Here is a 20,070-nt window from a genome sequence, read left to right as displayed (position 1 = left end):
TCCTTAAATAAGGTTTGTTCAGAATGTCCATTTGGAACCTTTTTTAAAAATTGTTTTATTGCTTAAAGTATTACAAAGAGTATTACATATGTCTCCTTTTTTTTTCTCCCCTTGACCTTCCCCCGGCTTCCCATACCCCCCAGTGTCTTATGTCCATTGGTTATGCTTATATGCATGCATACAAGTCCTTCGGTTGATCTCTTACCCACCCACTCCCCCAACCCTCTCCGGCCTTCCCGCTGTAGTTTGACAGTCTGTTCGATGTTGCTCTGCCTCTGTATCTATTTTTGCTCATCAGTTTATAATGGCCTTAATTATCCATAAATGAGTGAGTTCATGCGGTATTTTTCTTTCATTGACTGGCTTATTTCACTTAGCATAATGCTCTCCAGTTCCATCCATGCTGTTGCAAACAGTAAGAATTCCTTCTTTTTTTACAGCAGCATAGTATTCCATTGTGTAGATGTACCACAGTTTTCTAATCCATTCATCTGCTGATGGGCACTTAGGCTGTTTCCAGATCTTAGCTATGGTAAATTGTGCAGCTATGAACATAGGGGTGCATATATCCTTTCTGATTGGTGTTTCTGTTTTCTTGGGATATGGAACTTTTTTTTTTTTTTTTTAGAGATTTCTTATGCCCTGGTTTCTGTATTGTCTAGTCAGGCAACCTAAAACCAAAAGGTTCTCCTAAGGTTCTATCGGCATCTACATCTTGATCATCTTTTTCAGTCACACTAGGAATAAAAAACGCCTCCCACTGAAAAGGGATCCTGGCCAACCACCAGGTCGCTATGTTCCACTCTATCTGGATGAGTCAGCAAGGGCTGGTCTCAGAGGAATTCCTTCCTCCAGAGGGGAAGTCAGGGGTGAGATTTTAGAACCTGGGCCTTAGTATCTGGCAGACCGTTCGTTCCTCTCTTGAAACTGCTGGCTGCTTAACATAGACGAAGTCACTCAACATTTCTTAGTCTCCTGCCCACCAGAGATGACAAGCCTGGAGCTGCCGCACAGGGAGCACCTCGCGCGCCCCAGGCACTCAATCAACTGCTTGGAAGTCTTACTGCTTTAGTCCCGGGTCCATGCACAACCAAACAGCACATCATAAATATTTACCGCCGAGAAGACACCCATTATTAAGAACATATGTTCACATTCTAGAAAAGATGCATACTGGGTTCACGACCGCAGCCCAGGCGGCTCCCATCGATAGAAGGTTAGCTTTGAACGTAAACGTGGAAATCCCGCTAGGAGCTCCGAGATGTGGCCCAGCCATTTCTTCAACACAGATGACTAAACAGCACTGAAAAGTTCCCCATGGTTACTTCTTTTCTTATGTGTATAATTATACAAACTATACAAAAGGAAAATATTCCCGGGATTTGGGAATCCGGTGTGTGTGGACCTGCAACCGAGATGGGTGATACAGTTTGAAAGCGAACGCAGCCTAGGAAGACACGCCCTCCGAGTGCCGGCAGCAGCGGGGACTCGGTCCCAGTCTCAGAGGGTTCCCGCCGTCGCAAGACCGGCGTGGGGGGTGGCTCTTCTCCGGCCGGCGACCTCGACAATGAAAGGGGCCGCGGGAAGGCGCTAGGGACCCAGTCGGCCTCCGCCCCGCCCCTACCTCGCTGAGCCAGCAGGCTGTGTCCCCGCGTTCCGACCCACTCGGCCCGGTCCGCCGAAGCGCAGCCTGCATCTCCCATGAGCCTCTTCGGCTGTCAGTTTTCGGCCGAGAAGTGACACCGCGCTGAGGCGGCAGTTAAAGCACGAATCGGCGTGGCCAGCGGCTGTGGGGCCCGGGCGGGAGGCGGGACTTCCGCTCCCTCGGGTTACGTCATCAGGAGGCGGAAGTGTGGCGGGGGCGGGAAGGTTGTAGCGCTGCACGTTGTGCTAGGTTTGCCGGTCTGGAAGTGGTCGCGCCCCCTTGGAGAGCGCGATCCCACGGTGAGGCCGTCCCTGACGCACTCGCGTCCCCGGTAAGTAGGGCCGCCCGGCGGCTCCGGGGGATGGAGGTGTGTGGCTCCGGTGCTGACTGGCTGTGTTGTCTCTGTTGCCACTGGGCAGTGGCCTCTCCGCTTTCCTCGCCTCCCAAAGTTTCCCACTGCTCCCCTCTTTCGTGTCCGCCGCTGCCCCCGCCCAGCCTGCCCTCCACGACCGCCGGCGGGGACCCTTCCGAGGCGCGGGTCCAGCCCCGTCGCGCCCCTGATGGGCGTTTCCCTTCCGCAGATGAGCCTTCCTAACGGGACCGCGCTGGCTCTGCGCTTCAGCCCCAGGAGCCGCCTGACCGTGTTCTGTTCAAAACCGACCTCCGTTTGCTCGCGCTTGTACTTTCCCGGGCTCCCCGGCGGCATCCTCAGCGCGCCGGCACGCCCGTCGCTCTCTGCTTCCTGAGCAGTGTTGACGCCCTTTAAAGAGCGCGTTTGTTAACCTTTTGGGTTGTTTTTTTTTGTGTGTGTTTAGCATGGTTGCTTGAATGAGACTATTATTTTCCCACCGAGTATGTGTTCCTAGAGGGCAGGAGTCCGGTGTTGCCTATTTGGGATCTCCCTTCGTTTTCCATTTTAGCTCTCCGTGTGCACAGTTGTTGCTGGCTGCATTGTGTAAGTGAAACGAGAGGCACCGTAGATGAGTGATTTTTTTTTTCTTCCTTCTACTGTGACCGTATCGATGTTATCAATGGGTTGATAACGTTTGGTGCTATTTGGTAGACAGCCTAATGACTTTATATGAAAGACAGCCGTGCTCAATGTTGATATCAACGTCCGCAAGAATATTTAACCTTCACGCTGTAATGACAAACCCGAGCTTGCAGAGTTTGTGCTTTCAGTCTGTGTGCTTTTCAGGTTTCTGTTTCTGGAGAGATGAAGATGTGGCAGACGTTTCACCGTAGGAAGGCTAGCCGTTCCCGGCCACTTTTCATGTGTTATTAAAGTGTGGTGCATTTTGTCTGCATGTGCACGTGTTTTACAGGTGATTGTCAAGTGCTGACCACTTGCCACTGAACATAGTTGAAACAGAAAACAGGAAGATGGCAGCAAACCCTGCAGGACAAGGTAATGCATGCTGGAACGTATTGTGTTACTAGGAACTTTCCCCCTACATATAAACATATATATTTTTTTAAAATATATTTTTATTGATTTTTTACAGAGAGGAAGGGAGAGAGGTAGAGAGTTAGAAACATCGATGAGAGAGAAACATCGATCAGCTGCCTCCTGCGCATCCTACTGGGGATGTGCCTGCAACCCAGGTACATGCCCTTGACCGGAATCGAACCTGGGACCTTTCAGTCCGCAGGCCGATGCTCTATCCACTGAGCCAAATCGGTTTCGGCCATATAAACATATTTTAATAGAAAATTTGGCATAGGGCAGTTACTGTAGCCAGAATAAAAAACAAATAGCAAAGTAACACCCCGTTATTTAAAGCAAGTCCAACATTGTATCAGATATGTAAGATCCTTAATAGCTATTAATCCTATCTTTTAATTTGTGTTAAGATTATTCACATTGTAAACCTTAGGTCCTCCTCTAACATCTGTTTTCTTGCTCTTTACTGGAAATCAGAACCACTTTTAAAGAAGTTATATTGTCACCAAGCTATATCCATACCTTTATCTTCATTTGCTCTAAAAATTTTATTACACATTTCGCCTGTATTAAGCTAGCTCTCTAAGGCAAACCAAGTTAGACACATCCTAAAGAAGTTTTTATTTAAAAGATAAGATTTAATCTCTACAAAGTATTAAATCCTACATTGTAAGTAGTTTCCTGTTAAAAAAAAACTTCAGGCAAACTTCTGTTTCTTTTCCATATCAAGTTTAAATTCCTGTTTGGCCCACCATACTTTTTTGTTACTCATCTTTGGTATGACCTGTTCTGATTTTTAAAAATCTTAGTTTTGTCTTTTTTTTTTTAAACTGATTTCAGAGAGGGAGAGAAACATAAATGATAAGAGAGAATCACTGACCGGCTGCCTCCTGCACGCCCCCCCACCCGGTATTTAGCTTGCAACCCCGGGCATGTGGCCTTGACTGGAATCGAACCTGGGACCCTTCAGTCCGCAGGCCCACGCTCTGTCCACTGAGCAAACCAGCTAGGGCAGTTTGTTGTTATCTTAGTCTTCATATAAATGGAATCATAAAGTGTGCACTTGTTTGTATCCAGCTTCTTTCCCTCCCTCTGTGAGACGTATCCATGTTGTGCCATCTACTAGGAGTTCATCCCTTTTTATTTCGGAGTTCCATGGTATTAACTGACCACAATTCATTGAATCATTCTTCTGTTCGGAGGCTTTGGGGTTTTCTCAGTTTTGGCCATTGTGAATAAACCGCTTTGAATATTTGCTGCAAGCCTTTTTGTAGATATCTGGATGAATATCTAGGAATGGAGCAGCTCAGTGTATAGTTAACTTGATAAAAAACGGGCAGACATTTTCCCAAAGTGCTTGTACCATTTGCATTCACTCCAGCAAAGTGTGAGAATTCTGGCTGCCCCACGTGTAGCCTTGGCTGTTGGTCTTTTTGGGGGGAGCCACTTTGGGGTTGTGAAGTGTCCTGTCATTGTAGTAGTAACTTGCATTTCCCCAATGACAAATGTTGAGCACTTTTTCACATACTTATTGGCCATTGTAAACCTTCTGTTGTGAAGTGTTTGTTCATGTCTTCTGCTTCTTTTTAAAAACTGGGTTATGTCTTTTTATTTTGAAGTTTTTTTAGAGTCTGGATACTGGTCCTTTGTCACTGCTAATTGCATTATCTGGGTCATCTTGGAGTTGGTCTCTGTTGACTGCGCTTTTTTTTAGTATAGGTCACAATTTACTTTTTCTTACTATACTTAGCGATTTGTTATTGGATACTGGATATTCTAATACGTTGTAGAGATCCTGGGTTCTGTTGTATTCCCCTGTAATGTGTTTTTTGTTCTGACAGATGGCTTGGCTCAACTCTTACTCCAGATTGTCTCCCTTGTGTTGGACAGCAACTGAAATCTCTGCTCATTCTTTTAGCTTCCAGCTGCTGCTTTCTTGCTGGGCTCCCTGGGCTCTCCCCATATATGTGCGGTTTACAGAAAGCAAAAACTGTGGGTGGATATCAGAGGCATGTTTTAGGCTTTACTCCTTCCTGCCTCCCCCTCTTAAGTCCCTCCCCTAATATTTGGCTACTCTGCCAGCCCTGAACTCTGTCCTCTGATACCTCAGATCAGTAAGGTGAGGCCATCCAAGCTGTTTGTGGATTGAGGAGTGCTTCAGGCCAAAGGCCACAGATTCCCAGTTCTCACCAGTTGCAGTTTCTGCCCAATTTTGGTCAGTCTCTCATGCCTTCAAATAATAGGGTTACTGTAACCAAACTACTCTGCCATTCCTGGAAGTTGGAAGCCCGCTGAACCTATTTTAGTGTATTAGTTGGATTTAGGGTAAACTAAGGGTTCCATGAGTTTTATAGAAGTGTAGTAAAAAGCTAGTTGCAGTCATAGCTTTACCAGCTATAACCAGCTAATACTGTTCTGTTCTCTCAAATCACAGGTCAGTATTCCCCTATGGTCTTTGACCTCTTTTCCAAGTTATAAGGACTCATATTGAAAATAATTGAAATTAAACAAAAATGAAAACTAAGTGAAGTCTAATTTGAAAAGAAAATATGCTAACAACCACACAATGCAGTCCTAATGAAAATGAAATTTTAAATTATCTCTTTGTTCTAGTAACTCAAATACATGAGATTTACAATTTGCTGGTTACTCATTTTTTAGCAGTTGCAATAAAACACAGTCATTTTTAGTGCGGCCTTTGATTGATCCACAGTCAAATTCATCATGAAGCACAGTCAAAACCACTTTGGCTTTTGTTACAGTTTTGTCAGCGATTTTGTTGGCGTCATGGAGCTGCTGCTGTTAGTCACCAGCAGAGGGAGTCCACGTCATGTTCTATAGACTCCCAGACTCTGGATGACAATATTAAACTCTTACTTATTTGGATCTATTGCATTTTACTTTCTCTATTAAATATTTCTGCACTGCTTATGAGTATAGGGACTACTTATTATGGGGATTGAATGTCAAGTGCCATAATTATCTTATAGTGATAACTGAAAGAACAATGACTAAACAATTCTTGACCCATACATTATAGTATATTAATGTCTCTGGTGTAGGGGATAGAATCCTATTGTGCCCACTAACCCCTCTTTCAGATCTAGCCTTCTCTCATATTGTAATATGCTGAATTTCATAAGCTCTTGGCAGACAGTTATTGATGTCTCATAGTCTTAGCATCCATAGTAGTGTGGATTTAACAGCGGTCGCCAACTGGTGGTCCGTGAGGTCCAAAAGGTTGGTGACCGCTGGTGTAGAACATTATTCTTGGATTGAAGTAACATTTTGAGAATTTTAATATGTAAAGGCAGATCCTCAAATTGGAATTTGTCCAAGGTACCATTCTTGTGTACGGAGTCTTTCATTATTGGTAATATTGTATCAAGGTCCTGTGATCATGTGGTGGTAGTTGGATAGGTCTAACCTGAGAATCCTGGTAAAATACTGAGTAAAGAATGTGAATTCTTCTCTTTGATTATTTTATAATTATCTCAAAATGCTTGTAGAAATATCTATAAACCATGCAGATCAAGTGGTGGGAACTGTTGACTGGGGGCCACTCTTGATGCCCTTAGCTGTGATTTTAGGGTGCTGTGTAGGAAGTGGGTGGCTTAACTCCTGGGAGGTTGTCTTGGTTGACCGCAGACTCAAGTAGAAGTCTTACCTAAACCATCTATGGTCCAGAAGAAAGCAGATTTACCCTTCTGGCTTGTACTAAGGTATGCTACTTTTGAATTTAGAGTTTGTTCCAGTGCATAATTTGCTTTTCTGGAACTTTTTAGCTTAGCTACAGTTCCCTGTATCTACCCCTTCCTCCTGTACTTAAACAAAAAAGTACACAGCTACACTTTACAAACAGACATATACTTACTAGTAGAAGCAAAACACCTAAATGTTAACACTAACTTAATTATTAACATAGTAACAATTATTTCCACCCTTTCTTTACAACTGTCTTTTTATGTCCTTTAACTTTCCTTTTTGCATCTTCTTGTGAATTCATGGCTTTTAGATTTGATTTGTTCCATCTAGCTATACTTATTATTCTCTCTAATGTCCCATTGTGTCAGCCTGGCTAATCTCAAACTGGCTTCTATGTCCTTTGAGCATATCCTGAGCCTTTAAAAAAAAAAAAACAACTCTTCTTCCTTTTGACAAGATATTCCAGGTCCATCTTGATTATTTTCCTTCCCTATGACATGGAACTAGTACTCCCCGAGAACCCTGGTTCCTTTTCACGGAGGATAGTATAAAATATTTTCTTGTGAGCAAATTAATCTTTAGGGAATTTATATTTCTCTAAATAGCACTTCAGTTCTTTCAATGTGGTAACTTATTTTGCTCATCATATAACTTAAACACTACTGGATTTTTTACTTTTCTTTTCAAAAAATTTCTATTTTATATTTATAGTACCTTTAAATCTCTAAAAAAAGATGTGTAACTATATAATTCACTTCTAAAAATACAATAGGCTCTTCTGAAAAAAATGAAAAAAAAAAAATCTTGTCCTATAGTTGAAAATATAGCTGGTGGTGTAACTTGCTTTAAATATATGCAACTTCATATATACACATGGGAGAGTACCAGTTTTTCCCTTTTTTTAAAAAAAAATGTTTTTGTTGATTTGAGAGAGAGAAAGGGCAGGAGAGGGAGAGAGAGAGAAACATTGATCAGCTGCCTCCTGCATGGTCCCCATCAGGGATTAAGCCTGAAACCGGGGCTTGTGCCCTGAACTGGCAGCCTCTTGGTGCAGGGACGATGCTCAACCAGCTGAGCCACACCGGCGAGGCCCAGTTTTCTTTCCCATTGAAAGCATTCTTCACTTTACAAAGAACTCACTTTTGGATCCCTTTAAATAACACATTCCAGTATATACCTATCCGTCCATAAATATCATACTTTAATTTATATTACATGACTTTTAGGGAAGTTTCTAGTGTATGGAATCAATAATACTCATTTTCTGAATTTCCCATCGAATATATTATCAGATCACTTATACACATTTGTTTATTTGGATAACAGGCCAGTCATGAGGTAGTAAATAGATTGACAATAACGTAGCCTTCCTTAGTGACTAAGAACACTGACAATCAAAGAAACTATATTAATTTAGAAATTATATATTAATTTTGAGCCTATAGTTACTAATTTTCACACCTGATTTCCATAGTAACAAGGAGTTAACTCTAGCATCCTGTGCTCTGATTGCCAAACATGTATGAATTTTTTTAAGGAGGTTATTCCTTCTTAACCAAGCCAAGAAAGACAGGTGGTTTTTATGAGAAGTTGGTGAATTATATACGGTTGTTGTTTTTGTAAGTAAAAAATGGTCAGATACAGGCAATTGAATAAATTTAACTTAATACATAAATTAAAAGTTTTCTTACTATATTTATGTAATATTCCCAGTTGTATAAAGATGAGTTGCTATTTATGGTTTGTGATGGCCAGTCTTATTAGAGGTCTAAATTTGTAAGAAGTTACTTAACTGTTAAAAATACTTTTTTGTGGCCTTTATTTCTATAGCACCTTCTTTTTTTTTTTAAAATATATTCCATTGATTTTTCTACAGAAAGGAAGGGAGAGAGATAGAGAGTTAGAAACATCGATGAGAGAGAAACATGGATCAGCTGCCTTCTGCACATCTCCTACTGGGGATGTGCCCACAACCGAGGTACATGCCCTTGACCGGAATCGAACCCGGGACCCTTCAGTCCGCAGGCCGACGCTCTATCCACTGAGCCAAACCGGTTTCGGCATAGCACCTTCTTTTTAAACCCCTTTGGCAGATTGCCTTGGCAATCAGTTGCTTTGGTATTAGTTGAAGTAAAGGTCTAAAGCTGTGGTTTGTAAACTACAGTAGTTCCCTCTTATTCATGAGGGGAATATTCCAAGACCCCCTGGATACCAGAAACCTCAGATAGTACTGCGCCTTATGTATAGTATGTTTTTCCTATACGTAATACCTATGAGAAAGTTTACTTTAAAAATTAGGCCTAGTAACAAATTAACAACCATAATAAAATAGAATAGTTATAACCATACACTGTAATAAAAGTTATGTGAATGTGGTCTCTCTCAAAATATCTTACTGTACTGTACGTGCAGCATGGATACACTGGACAAAGGGATGATTCACATCCCAGGCGGGATGGAGTGGGATGGCACGAGATTTAGCTGAAAATGCTGCAAACTCAGTGTATATATTTTGTATGTACATATTGGAATTGAGTTCAGATTTTTAAAACATAGTTTGTTACTGCTTCTGGGCCAAGATCTTCTGGAAGATCAAGCCCATCGTTAAGTATCAATAAAGAACATACTCTTTTGTACCCTGTCAGTTATGCTCCATTTCTTTCTCAGAATTGCTTTCTAATCAGCTGCAATTCTTTTACTTATTCCTTGAAAGATTGTGTGTCATTTCTGAATGAAAGCAGTTGAGAAAAAGAAACATTGTTTTGATCTAAGTATGTCTAATGCTTTATTCTTCCATGAAAGAGACTTTCATAAAGAGGCCTAAAAGTGAGAACTAAGAAAATCTCCACTCCCAGAGATTGACTGCGCAGGATAGAGGTTAGTCCTTGCAGTATCGGGGCCTCAGAGATTTTGTTAAAAAACAAATGTTGTTATCCATACCTTGGTGATTAAAATTCCTTAGAATTGAGTCTTAAAAGTCCTTGGTCAGCATTATGCTTTGCATATATCCATGTATTAAGCTGTTATAGTTGCTGGGAAATAGCAGTCGGGAAACAGTAACCATCTAAAGAGACTACTTATTAGTGAGTTCATTATCATGTTAGAGAAGAGAATTTTGCTGCCTGGGTTTCAGGATGGCCTAAAATAGCTCTAAAATGTTTTTTATTTCTCTTGTTCTTCTCCCAACCTTCTTCTTTTTTTTTTAGGTTTTCAAAACAAAAATAGAGTTGCAATCTTGGCAGAATTGGACAAAGAGAAAAGAAAATTACTAATGCAGAACCAATCTTCAACAAATCATCCTGGAGCTAGGTACCGAAGAATAATGTGTTTTTTAAGTTCAGGGATATAAAAAATATCTTGGACAAAATAATTCAAGTGGATTGGCAATGGTTTGTTTCTTTAATATTGGAATTTACATTATATTTTGTTCCCTAGCTAAATTTGAAAAAATTAGACTAATTGATTCTATTTTAAATATTTTAATTCTAATTAGAATATTTAATTTTCGCTACAGCCTGCTTTTATGAAAAGATAAGGGTTTTGTATGAGTTTTATTTGTAACTTAAATTATTCCAGTGTCCCACTTTTTTAAAAAAATATATTTTTATTGATTTTAGAGGGGAAGGCAGAGGGAGAGAGAGATAGAAACATCAATGATGAGAGAGAATCATTGAATAGCTGCCCCCTGCATGTCCCACACTGGGGATCAAGCCTGCAACCCAGGCATGGGCCTCAACCGGGATGTGAACCGTGACCTCCTGGCTCATGGGTAGACGCTCAACCACTGAGCTATGCTGGTTGGGCTCCAGTGTCCCACTTTTTTAAGCATTCTTCAAAGTAGGTAAATTTAGATAGCTTAATGCCCTTTATTCAGTTCGTGCCATCTTAAATCTCTTCCCTCAGATCTATTATCCCATCCAGCCACTACCCTAACTGTCCCATCTTTTCCATCCAGACCTCTTATAGAGTTGTTTATACTCATCTCTGCTTTCTTACTTATTTACACCCCAGCCCACTACCAGGTGTCTCCTTCCCACTCCCTAGAATAGGTTTGAGCCTAATTCACTTGCAACCACCTTGTGGCTAAAGCTGCTAGACCAACCTTTTCTAGTTAGAGACCTTATATTATTTGACACCACTGATCACTCTCTCCTTCTTAAAAATACTCATTCTTTGGCTTCCATTCACTCAGTGTTATACTATCTTGCTTTCTTCTGCAGACATTTCTCCACTGCCTGTCTCTTGAATGTTGATGTTCCTCAGGGTTCTGTTCTAGGCCCAGTTTCTCAGTCTACATCTTTTCACCGGACAGTTGCATCCACTTTCATAGCCTGTTAATTATGTGGGGGTAACTTTTACACATTTGCATTTTTAGCCTAGTCCTTTCTCCCCAGCTCCAGGCTGCCTCCTGAACATCTCCACTGTGATGTCCTCCAGGCATTTTAAACTAGTAGTCACCAAACTGAACTCATCTTCCCTTCCTTTAACTAACTACTTAATATTCTTGTGTGTGTGTGTGTTTGTGTGTTTTGTCCCAGTGAGAGGTACAGATCTACTAGTTATCAAAGTCAGAAATTCGAATTGTAATTGTTTATCATTTAATTACTGTCTCCAAGCATTTACCATTCTCTTATGTTTACACTTTGAAATGTATTTCAAATCTGTCCACTTTTCATTGCCCTGGTCCTGGCACTGTCATTTCTTTCCTCATTACTATAACTGCTTTGTCACTGGATTTCCTGTAGTCTCAAATACATTTGTCAGTCATGTCGGTTAGGATATTTCAATCTAGAAATAGCAAAAAACGAACAGTTTCCATACACATTAGGGTACATGTTAATCAGGAATGTGAAGATAAGGTGGTTCAGAGCAGTTTAATGGTGGCACAACTCTGTCAGCAGTGATCCAGCTTTCTTTCATCTTTCCTTTCTGCCTTTCTCCATGAGTCCGCAGCTCCCTTATGGTCAAAATATGACTGCGATATCCTAGGCCTCACCTCTGCACCAAGCCACCTGGAGAGGCAAAGGCCAGGAGGTTCCTACCCTATGTTCCTTTTGTAAAAGTGAGGACTATAGTCTCAGGAGCCTCAACAGACTACCCATCAAATCTAGTTGCTCAAAATGGTGTACCTTTCTCTTGCCTAAGCCAGAAACCAGCAAAGGGGATGGCATTGTCGTACACCAGAGTTCTCCCCTGAGGGATGAGCCTGGCCTGCCCCGAAGCATGAAGTCAGTGATAATTGAACTAAGTTCAGTTCTATTAGCAAGAAGAGAACAGCTGTTGAGGTGACCGGCACTGTCTGCCATCGCAGTGGTCTTTCTGAACTGCCAGGTGGCACTTCTAATCGTGTCGCTCCTCTGCTCATGGCATTCCTTGGAAGTCTCCCTTACCGCTAGGATAAGGTCTACATTTCTTAAGTTCTTTCACAAAGCTCTTCATATCCTGGCACCTACCTTCCCCTCCAGCCTCATTTTTTGCCAACCCTCTTCACCCTTCCCCAACCCCGACCTCCAGTCCTACTAAACTGTCAGTTCTCCAAACATGTCAAGCTCTTCTGCCCTGGGCCCTTTTGCGTGCCATACCTTCTCGAAACATTCAAGTCTTCACTTTTCATCATAAATGTAACTTACAGTAGACTGGAACCCTCAAATCTGTTTGAAAGTAGGGGACCATAAATCATCAATAAAAAGGACATAATTTGAAGCCCCAGTAAATAACAGGCTTTCTTCGTGTATATTAATGTAGACAGTGGGAGAAGGAAAAACATATTCTGGAAGGTCTTTTTTTATCCCAACATATTATATAATGAAAAATGTGATTCAGAAGTAAGGAAGCCTGTATGTGAAACAGCCACCTAACTAAGATTCCTGTTTCAGCATCGCACTTTCGAGACCCTCTCTTAATAAGGACTTCCGGGATCACGCTGAGCAGCAGCATATTGCCGCCCAGCAGAAGGCAGCATTGCAGGTGAGCAAAGTGTAACTGCCGTTCTTGTCTCACTGGGGATTCCTGGGTCTTCGAAGCCAGCACAATTCCTGTTTTGTATTTCAGTGGAGCAATATCAATAAAAATGTTCCACACATAATTGCAGTGGTTTGCTGATGTTCAATTGTGCCCAGAGGATTTGAAGGACCAAAACAGAAGTAATGAAACTATCTTTTATGGTGTCGACTCGGTCATGATTGATTCTGTGCTGTACCTGGCAAGGGATTGCTTGCACACGAGAGTTTAGTATATTTGGATGGACAGAATGATCTTAAAAGCTGAACTGGCTAGTTTAACAGTACATATATATTTTTTCAAATTAGACCCTTTGATGGTCTTACTGGTTTATTATTGTTGTGTGAATTCTTTTTGTAATGTCTGCATGGCTGTTTTAAGCATCCTCTTACCATAGGAATGTGATAATCCATCAGTTTAAAAATATATTTTCTTCATAGTAATAAACAGTTTCAGTACTGCTCTGATCTTGGATAATTTAAGATGATCTAAGATCATTATCTGTGCTTTTAAATCTCAGAATTTCAGAATTGGAAGGGACATTAGAGATCATCTCACTTTTTGTTGTTGTTGTTAATCCTCACCTGGGGATATTTTTCCATTGATTTTTAGAGAGCGGAGGGGAAGGAGAGAGACACAGAGAGAGAAACATCAATGTGAGGGAGACACATCAATTGGTTGCCTCCCACACGTGCCCTGACTGGGGCCGGGGATCAAGCCTGCAACTGAGGTTTGTGCCTTTGACTGGAATCGAACCCGGGACCCTTCAGTCCACAGGCCACAGTGCTCTATGGACTGAGCTAAACAAGCGAGGGGGAGATAATCTCACGTTAGACGACCTAAAAACAGTCCTTTCTTTAGTGACAGAGGAAGTCACTGGTGGTTTTCTGTTATTTATATTCCAGCATTCATCTGCCTTTTCCCCCTTCTTCCAACTACTGCCGTTCTTTCTCAAGTTCCTGCTTTGTTGATCAAAAGCAGAGTACTTTGGGACCACTGTTGCTAGTTTCCCTCCATTTCAAGGAACAAAGTATATCATTTGTGTTTTTGACTCATTTATTGACTGGAAAGAATCATTGGGGAGAAAGTATGTATGATAGATGAGTACCTGGTGCAACTTGTTAATATGAATTCTTTTTTATTGCCTATCCCCTGGGTATTTTAACAAAATTAGCACAAGCACTGATTGTTAAAATAAATTTGGTCTCAAAAAAAACAAAAACGAAGAAAAAGAAAAAAAATTTGATCTCAAGCACTCAGAAAAGATAATTAATTTTAATGCCTTGGCTGAAGAATTATGACTCTTAATAGCTTACTTGCCTTTTTTTAAAACTCTTTCCCAGCATGCACATGCCCATTCATCTGGATACTTCATAACTCAAGACTCCGCATTTGGGAATCTTATTCTTCCTGTTTTACCTCGCCTGGACCCAGAATGAAGAAATTATTTGTAATGACATTGACTTTGTAATATCAAACGCCAAAGCTACTATCGTTCAGTGCTATACAAGCTGTGACTTTCAGAATCGGTGAACTTAATACTTTTTACTTCCTTAAAAGAAAGGTATGTGTAAGTGAAAGCAAAAAAGAAAAGGTAACCAGGATGATGAGAGCTTTGGAAGCTGTATTATCTAGGGACTGATTATGCTACTGTGACTGTAACTTACTTGTAATGCAGTTTGATTTTAAGGCTAAATCAGACTCTGAATTAGATGGTCACATAAACTCACTCCCCAGCCCTAAGCCCCCAAATAGTTGGACTGAGTACATCATGTCCACAAGAGACTTATAAAAGCCATTTATAGTACTTTAAAGAAATGAGGGTGCTTTTTAAAATGTGAACCAAAAGGTTTAAATAAGTTACATTCATATTTGCTGTGCATAGAATTGGTATCAGTGTACCTTTTGAGTTTATAGTCAACATGTCATCCTGAAATATTCTTTAACTCATAACTGTTCCTTATTTTCAGTTTTAAAAGAAAACCCAAGACTAAGTTTCTAAATGAAACATTTATAAACCTATGCCACTATAAATTAGGTGACAAAATACTATTAAAAATAAATATATGAAATGTGGTGGTTTTACATTTTATACATGCTCTTAGTGTTACTACAATGGTGTACCTGCATGGTTTTATTGTCCGTTTTTGTTCTAATTAGAAACGTGTGCAAGCTGGGCCCCTTTTTAATTCCTTTAAGAAGTTGGGTTAAGCAGTTTGTCAATATGACACATCCTTAACAGAATCTGGAGTGCTTGTTTAAATATACAGTCCCTACAGCCTTACCTAGTCCTATAGAATCAGAAATCTCTTGATTCAAAATAAAGTCTGAAAACCATGGGTTGGAGAATTCAGTTTTCATGATATATGTTTATAAATTCATAGATCTGTAGGTCTCTGAAACTTAGAGATCATTTAGCTAAAATCTACATTTTTTTTTACTTCTAATACTATTCAATTTATTTTATACTATATCACAGGTACAGTATTTTATATACTGCTTATAACTGACCTCATCTTAGCCTTGAGTCCCCATCCTCTCTAGGGTAGGATAAAATTTAAACTTAAATTTCCAGTTTGGGTCAGTATTTAATCAAAGTTCATCTCCCTTTTCAAAAAGTTTCTTCTCCTTCCCTAGACATTTGCACCAACCACATAGCCCCATCTTGCCCAAACTAATTAAAGCAGAAGTGGACAAAAGAATTGGCTGTGCCATTTAGATGCTTTCTCTTGAAAATTTAAATTGATTTTCTTCATTTGGGTGAGTTGGCAGCTGTCCCCCTTGTAATGGTCACCATTGCGGCAAAGGTGCCCTGACTCCTGCTTGCTGAGCTCCCTGGGGACTCGGGCTCCGGTCCTGCCTCAGGTCTCACCAGCTTCCTTTAATGGTCCTCACTTTTTTGAATGTGACTAAGTGTCTGTTCTTTGTGATACACGACCTACATCCATGGTTCTAAATCTATCTACTTGATACTAGGGAGATAGAAAATTTGGATTGTAGTTTTTATACTATCAAAGCCTCTACCTAAGGTGTGACTTTTATAACTTAGGTCAAAGCGATCTTTTTTCCAGTGATATCTTTTCTAGTGTCCTACCCTTTTAAATAGGTGTTGCCTAAATCATGCACTAGTATGATTTAGTATACCCTTTTTCCCCTGTTCCTTTAAATCATTTTCAAATTCAACTCAATTCCATAGGTATTAATTAAAATCTACTCTGTAAAACCCTGTGTTTCGTGGAGGGGGGTGGGTATGATGAGTGATACTTGCTCTTAAAGAGTTCCCAGTGGCAGAGCCTACTCTGGTGCAGCAGTAATGCTACCGGAAGTCGGGATGCAGTGAGTCGCGGGAGAGCATCCTGGAGCCTGCAGCAGTCTAGATAGGCCTAGAAGTACTGGCGTGATTTTACCTGGCACGCAAGGGAAGAGCTGCTCCAGGTCAAGATTTCATAATCAGAGAAGCAGGAACTGAGGCACCTGCGAGGACGACAGGACATGGGAAAGGGCAGCAGTGGACTCCGTCAGAAGCCCTGAGATAGTTTCATTATTGCTTCCCTTGGATTATGGGTGAATTGGCCTAACTCGCTTTATCTCTCTTTACATGTCACTCCATCGGCAATATAGGAAGAGAACACACTTTGTCTACTTCATTAGAGTGACAGAATGTAGTAATAGGAGGTTTTGTTCCTTGAATCTTGTTTCTCTGTGTTTGTGTATGTGTCTTACTTATAGTGTTTATTGTATGTTCCATCAGTAGGTAAGATCTCTGAAGGCAAGAATTTTTGTTTCCCTCCCTCTTTGTTTACTACTGTATTCTGCTTAGAATAGCATTTGGTATACAGTAGATGGTCAGTACCTGCTTGTTGAAGGAAGGGAGAAAGGAAGGAAGGACTATATATGACCTGGGTGGTGATGTAAAGGGTATTTTTTTTTTTTTTTTACTGTGTGTCAAGGTAATAAAGTTTTGAAAGCCACTGCTACATAATACAGATGATAGTGCTTTGTATGATTCTGGAATAAAAACTGAAATGATACAGTTCCAAAGGCACATATTTTTTCCTGGACAATCTATAAGCTGTCTTACGTTGTCTCAGTTCTTTGCTTCACTTTTGCAACAGAATCTCTTAGTCATCTACTCAGCATTTATTCTTCCTTTGCCCCTACACCCTTCCCCAGTACAGCCAACGTGCTTCAGGGGAAGCTGACCGCCCAGCATCAGGACTGGGCCTTACGTGCTCCCGACCAGTCAGGGAATTCATTCCCTTTTGCTGGTCAGCACGTGGTATTTCACAGACCGCAGGAACTGGCTCAGCATTGCACGTGCTAGCCACAGTCAGCCCAAATGAGACTCCAGGAGAGGATTGTTGGGTTTATGGAAAAGACATGTTCTCATGTCTATACCTATGTATATACCTATACATACTGTATAGTATGTATATACATATACCTATGCTGCCCCGTTTACCATGGGGTTACGTGCCAATAAACCCATCATAAGTTGAAAAATCTAAGTAGAAAATGCATTTAACACAGCTAACCTACCAAATAGCATACCTTAGCCCAGCCTGCCTTTAACATGCTCAGCCCACAACATCTAAACACGCTGGCAATACAGTGCACTGCAGGGTATTGTTTCTTTGCCCTCGTGATCGTGTGCCTGACTGGAGCTGACTCCCATGACCGCCATGCTGCAAGGAAGCCCAAGCTAAGCACGTGGGACACTGAGGTGCCAGACATGTGAGTGAAGCCACTTTGGACCTTCCTTCTCAGCCCAGCCACCAGCTGAATGCAGCCAAGCGAGTGACCCCAATTGATGCCATCGAGAGCAGGATTGCCCAGCTGAGCAGAATTTCCACCGAATTGTAAGAAATAATAAATTGTTGGTGTTTTAAACCTCTATGTTTTGGAGTAGTTCATGATGCAGCAAAATATAATAACACTCTTGATCTCCAAACTCCCATATGCATTGCCAACATGACCTCTCTACTTGGAAGTCTAATGGGCATCCATGTCCAAAATCCGACTCTTGGTCTCTCACCTTCCCAGCATTTCCCACCCAGTAAGAGGCTACTTGCACAGCTGTACACACGGCAGTCATTCTAGACGCTTTTCTCACACTCCTCTTTCAGTCTAGCAGCTCCATAATCCCACGAATTCTAACCAATTCCTCTGCTATCATTTTGCTCCAAGCCACCATCATATCATTTACCTAGACTACTGCAATAGCCTAACTGGTCTTCCTTTTCCACATTTGTCCCTGCCCTTCAAAGTTGAGAATATTCAGTACAGCAGCCAGAGTGATACTTTAAGAATGTGAGACACATGGCCCTGGTTGGTGTGGCTCAGTTGGTTGAGCGCCATCCCATGCACCAAGAAGTTACCAATTTGATTCCTGGTCAGAGCACGTGCCTGGGTTGCTGGCTTGATCCCCAGTAGGCAGTGAGCAGGAGGCAGCTGATCAATGATTCTCTCACATCATTGATGTTTCTCTCCCTCTCCCTCTCCCTTCCTCTCTGAAATCAATAAAAGATTTTTTTTTTTTTTTAAGGAATTTAGCTGCAACCCATTCACATGCTTCTCCAGCAGTCTTTTGGAACTCTTCTCAGGCCACAGCTGTTACTACCATCGGGAATCTCCGGGAGATTCAGAGCCTCACAATGTAGCAACTACAGTGAAGCTGGCAGCCATAGTTCTGTTAAGAAAACGGGTGTGTGCCAGCCCCTCATGCTCATTACGGAGCTATTAATTCAAGTTCTCTTGGGAAAGCATCCAACAGTGAAAATACAGGCTCTGAGCAGCCACAGGCAGGAGCTCAGCCCTCCAACCAGGGAGGCACAGACCTTTAGAGAACTGAGTTCTCCCAGTTTAGCCACTTTGTGAGACAGATGCCAAGCTGCCCCCTTTGATCTGCTAGGCTCCTTGGGAATGGAGATGGCCTGCAGGGGACAGTGGTCAGCCTGTAGGCTGTTCAACATTGCTAACTTCTGAGGCTGCAGAATCCAAGAGGACTGCTCCTTCGAGAAGACGCTCCCATGTACAGCATACCAGAAGAGAACTAAAAGAATGAGTAAGACTTACAAAAGGAGGGGGTCGTGGTAGAGGAGCAGGTGGAAGGAAAAGGGCATCCCAGGCAGAGAGGGTGGGGGTGGTGTAACAGTAGGAGCCAGCAATCCACGTGGAGGGTTTGGAGCTTCATTAGAGAGCCATTAAAGAGGAAGTGATAGAATGAGGCTGTACTTAGATTTTCCTAGGAAGCAGTGGAGGGTGGGCTGCTGGAGGCAAGGCGGCCACTCGGGTTGCTGTTAAGTGATTGTAGGGCAAAATGATATGGGGCTGATCAAGTTGGTGGCGGTGAGAAGATTCAAGGATATGAAGGTAGGTAGAATTATCAGATAATGGAAGCTGATTAGGAAGGATGGAAGAGGGACAGGGAGAGGGAGGTGGGAGGTCCTGGAATAACTGTCAGGTTTCTGGCTTCAGCAACAAGGTGGATACAGGTGCCATTTCCTTAGGAAGAAATAAGGGGTGTGGACATGGGGTTGAAGAGCCTTTCTCAACTGGGGTTGCACTAGAGAAGTAAGCCCTAATGCCATAAAGCCTCCATTGTCTGGAACAATTAACACTTCTCCCCTGCACTTAGAATGGTATTAGTAGTTATGTCCTAGGGAGAATTGAGGAAAATAGGCACTTGTGTCATTCTCTGCATTGTGTGGTTCAGGCAAAGAACCCCAGTGGAGAAAGGTTACATGTAGGTCTACCTATGCTAAGGCCATGGGAGGGGGTGAAACTGCCTTGAGAAAATGTATACAATTGAACCTATAAATGAGAGAATCAAGAGATGAGGAGCCTGAGAAAGAGAATCTAGAGACGCAATGGGAAAACCAGGAGTCAGGGACTACCGTACATTCTCATGGAAGCCAAGGAGATCCTTTTTAAAAAGAGAATGGGTTAATGCTGTTTCCCTGTGGTTATTGTGCTCCTGGGGATGCTAGAGGTGATTATTGGAGCAACCCTTTTTAATTTTAGTAGTTACATATTAAATCTATCTATTGCAAGTAATACAGCAACTGTACAGTAATATAAACAATCACAGCTAACAGTTATTTGTGGACAGTTACTCTTTGCCAGCCATTGTTCTACATGCTTTATATGTATTGACGTCTTACCTAATCCTCACACACAGCCCTACAAGGTACACACTGTTATCGCCCATTCAATGATGAAGAAATCGAGGTACAGAGAGATCAAATAATTGCCCAAGGTCATAGAACTAGTAAGA

General features: G+C 41.7%; 1 protein-coding gene across 2 annotated transcripts; it reads left to right on the top strand.

The window, feature by feature from the left end:
- The first annotated feature begins 1,839 nt into the window (after positions 1-1,839).
- On the top strand, positions 1,840-16,838 carry INIP (INTS3 and NABP interacting protein). Of its 2 annotated transcripts, XM_081102995.1 has the most exons (5): positions 1,840-1,976; positions 2,971-3,053; positions 10,001-10,103; positions 12,671-12,761; positions 14,138-16,838. In XM_081102995.1, exons 2-5 carry the CDS (start codon positions 3,029-3,031, stop codon positions 14,231-14,233), a joined length of 315 nt encoding a protein of 104 aa, XP_080959121.1. In that variant the 5' UTR covers positions 1,840-1,976; positions 2,971-3,028; the 3' UTR covers positions 14,234-16,838. The 2 variants fall into 2 exon arrangements, with proteins under 2 accessions (XP_080959121.1, XP_080959122.1); XM_081102996.1 differs by lacking the exon at positions 1,840-1,976 and having other exon boundaries at positions 2,227-3,053; positions 14,138-14,870.
- The last annotated feature ends 3,232 nt before the right edge of the window (positions 16,839-20,070 follow it).

The sequence above is a fragment of the Myotis nattereri genome (assembly GCF_964212035.1).
Source record: "Myotis nattereri genome assembly, chromosome: 12".
Lineage (NCBI taxonomy): Eukaryota > Metazoa > Chordata > Mammalia > Chiroptera > Vespertilionidae > Myotis > Myotis nattereri.
Note: the sequence above shows the minus strand (reverse complement) of the source record. Positions and strands in the feature narration are given on the sequence as shown.

What these genes read in the sequence shown, in the direction of transcription:
- INIP (XM_081102995.1), top strand. Translation starts at nt 3,029, where the DNA reads ATGGCAGCAAACCCTGCAGGACAAG. An exon ending in AGCAAACCCTGCAGGACAAG is followed by an intron (nt 3,054 to 10,000) that starts GTAATGCATGCT and finishes TTTTTTTTTTAG; the next exon opens with GTTTTCAAAACAAAAATAGA. An exon ending in AGCAGAAGGCAGCATTGCAG is followed by an intron (nt 12,762 to 14,137) that starts GTGAGCAAAGTG and finishes ACTCTTTCCCAG; the next exon opens with CATGCACATGCCCATTCATC.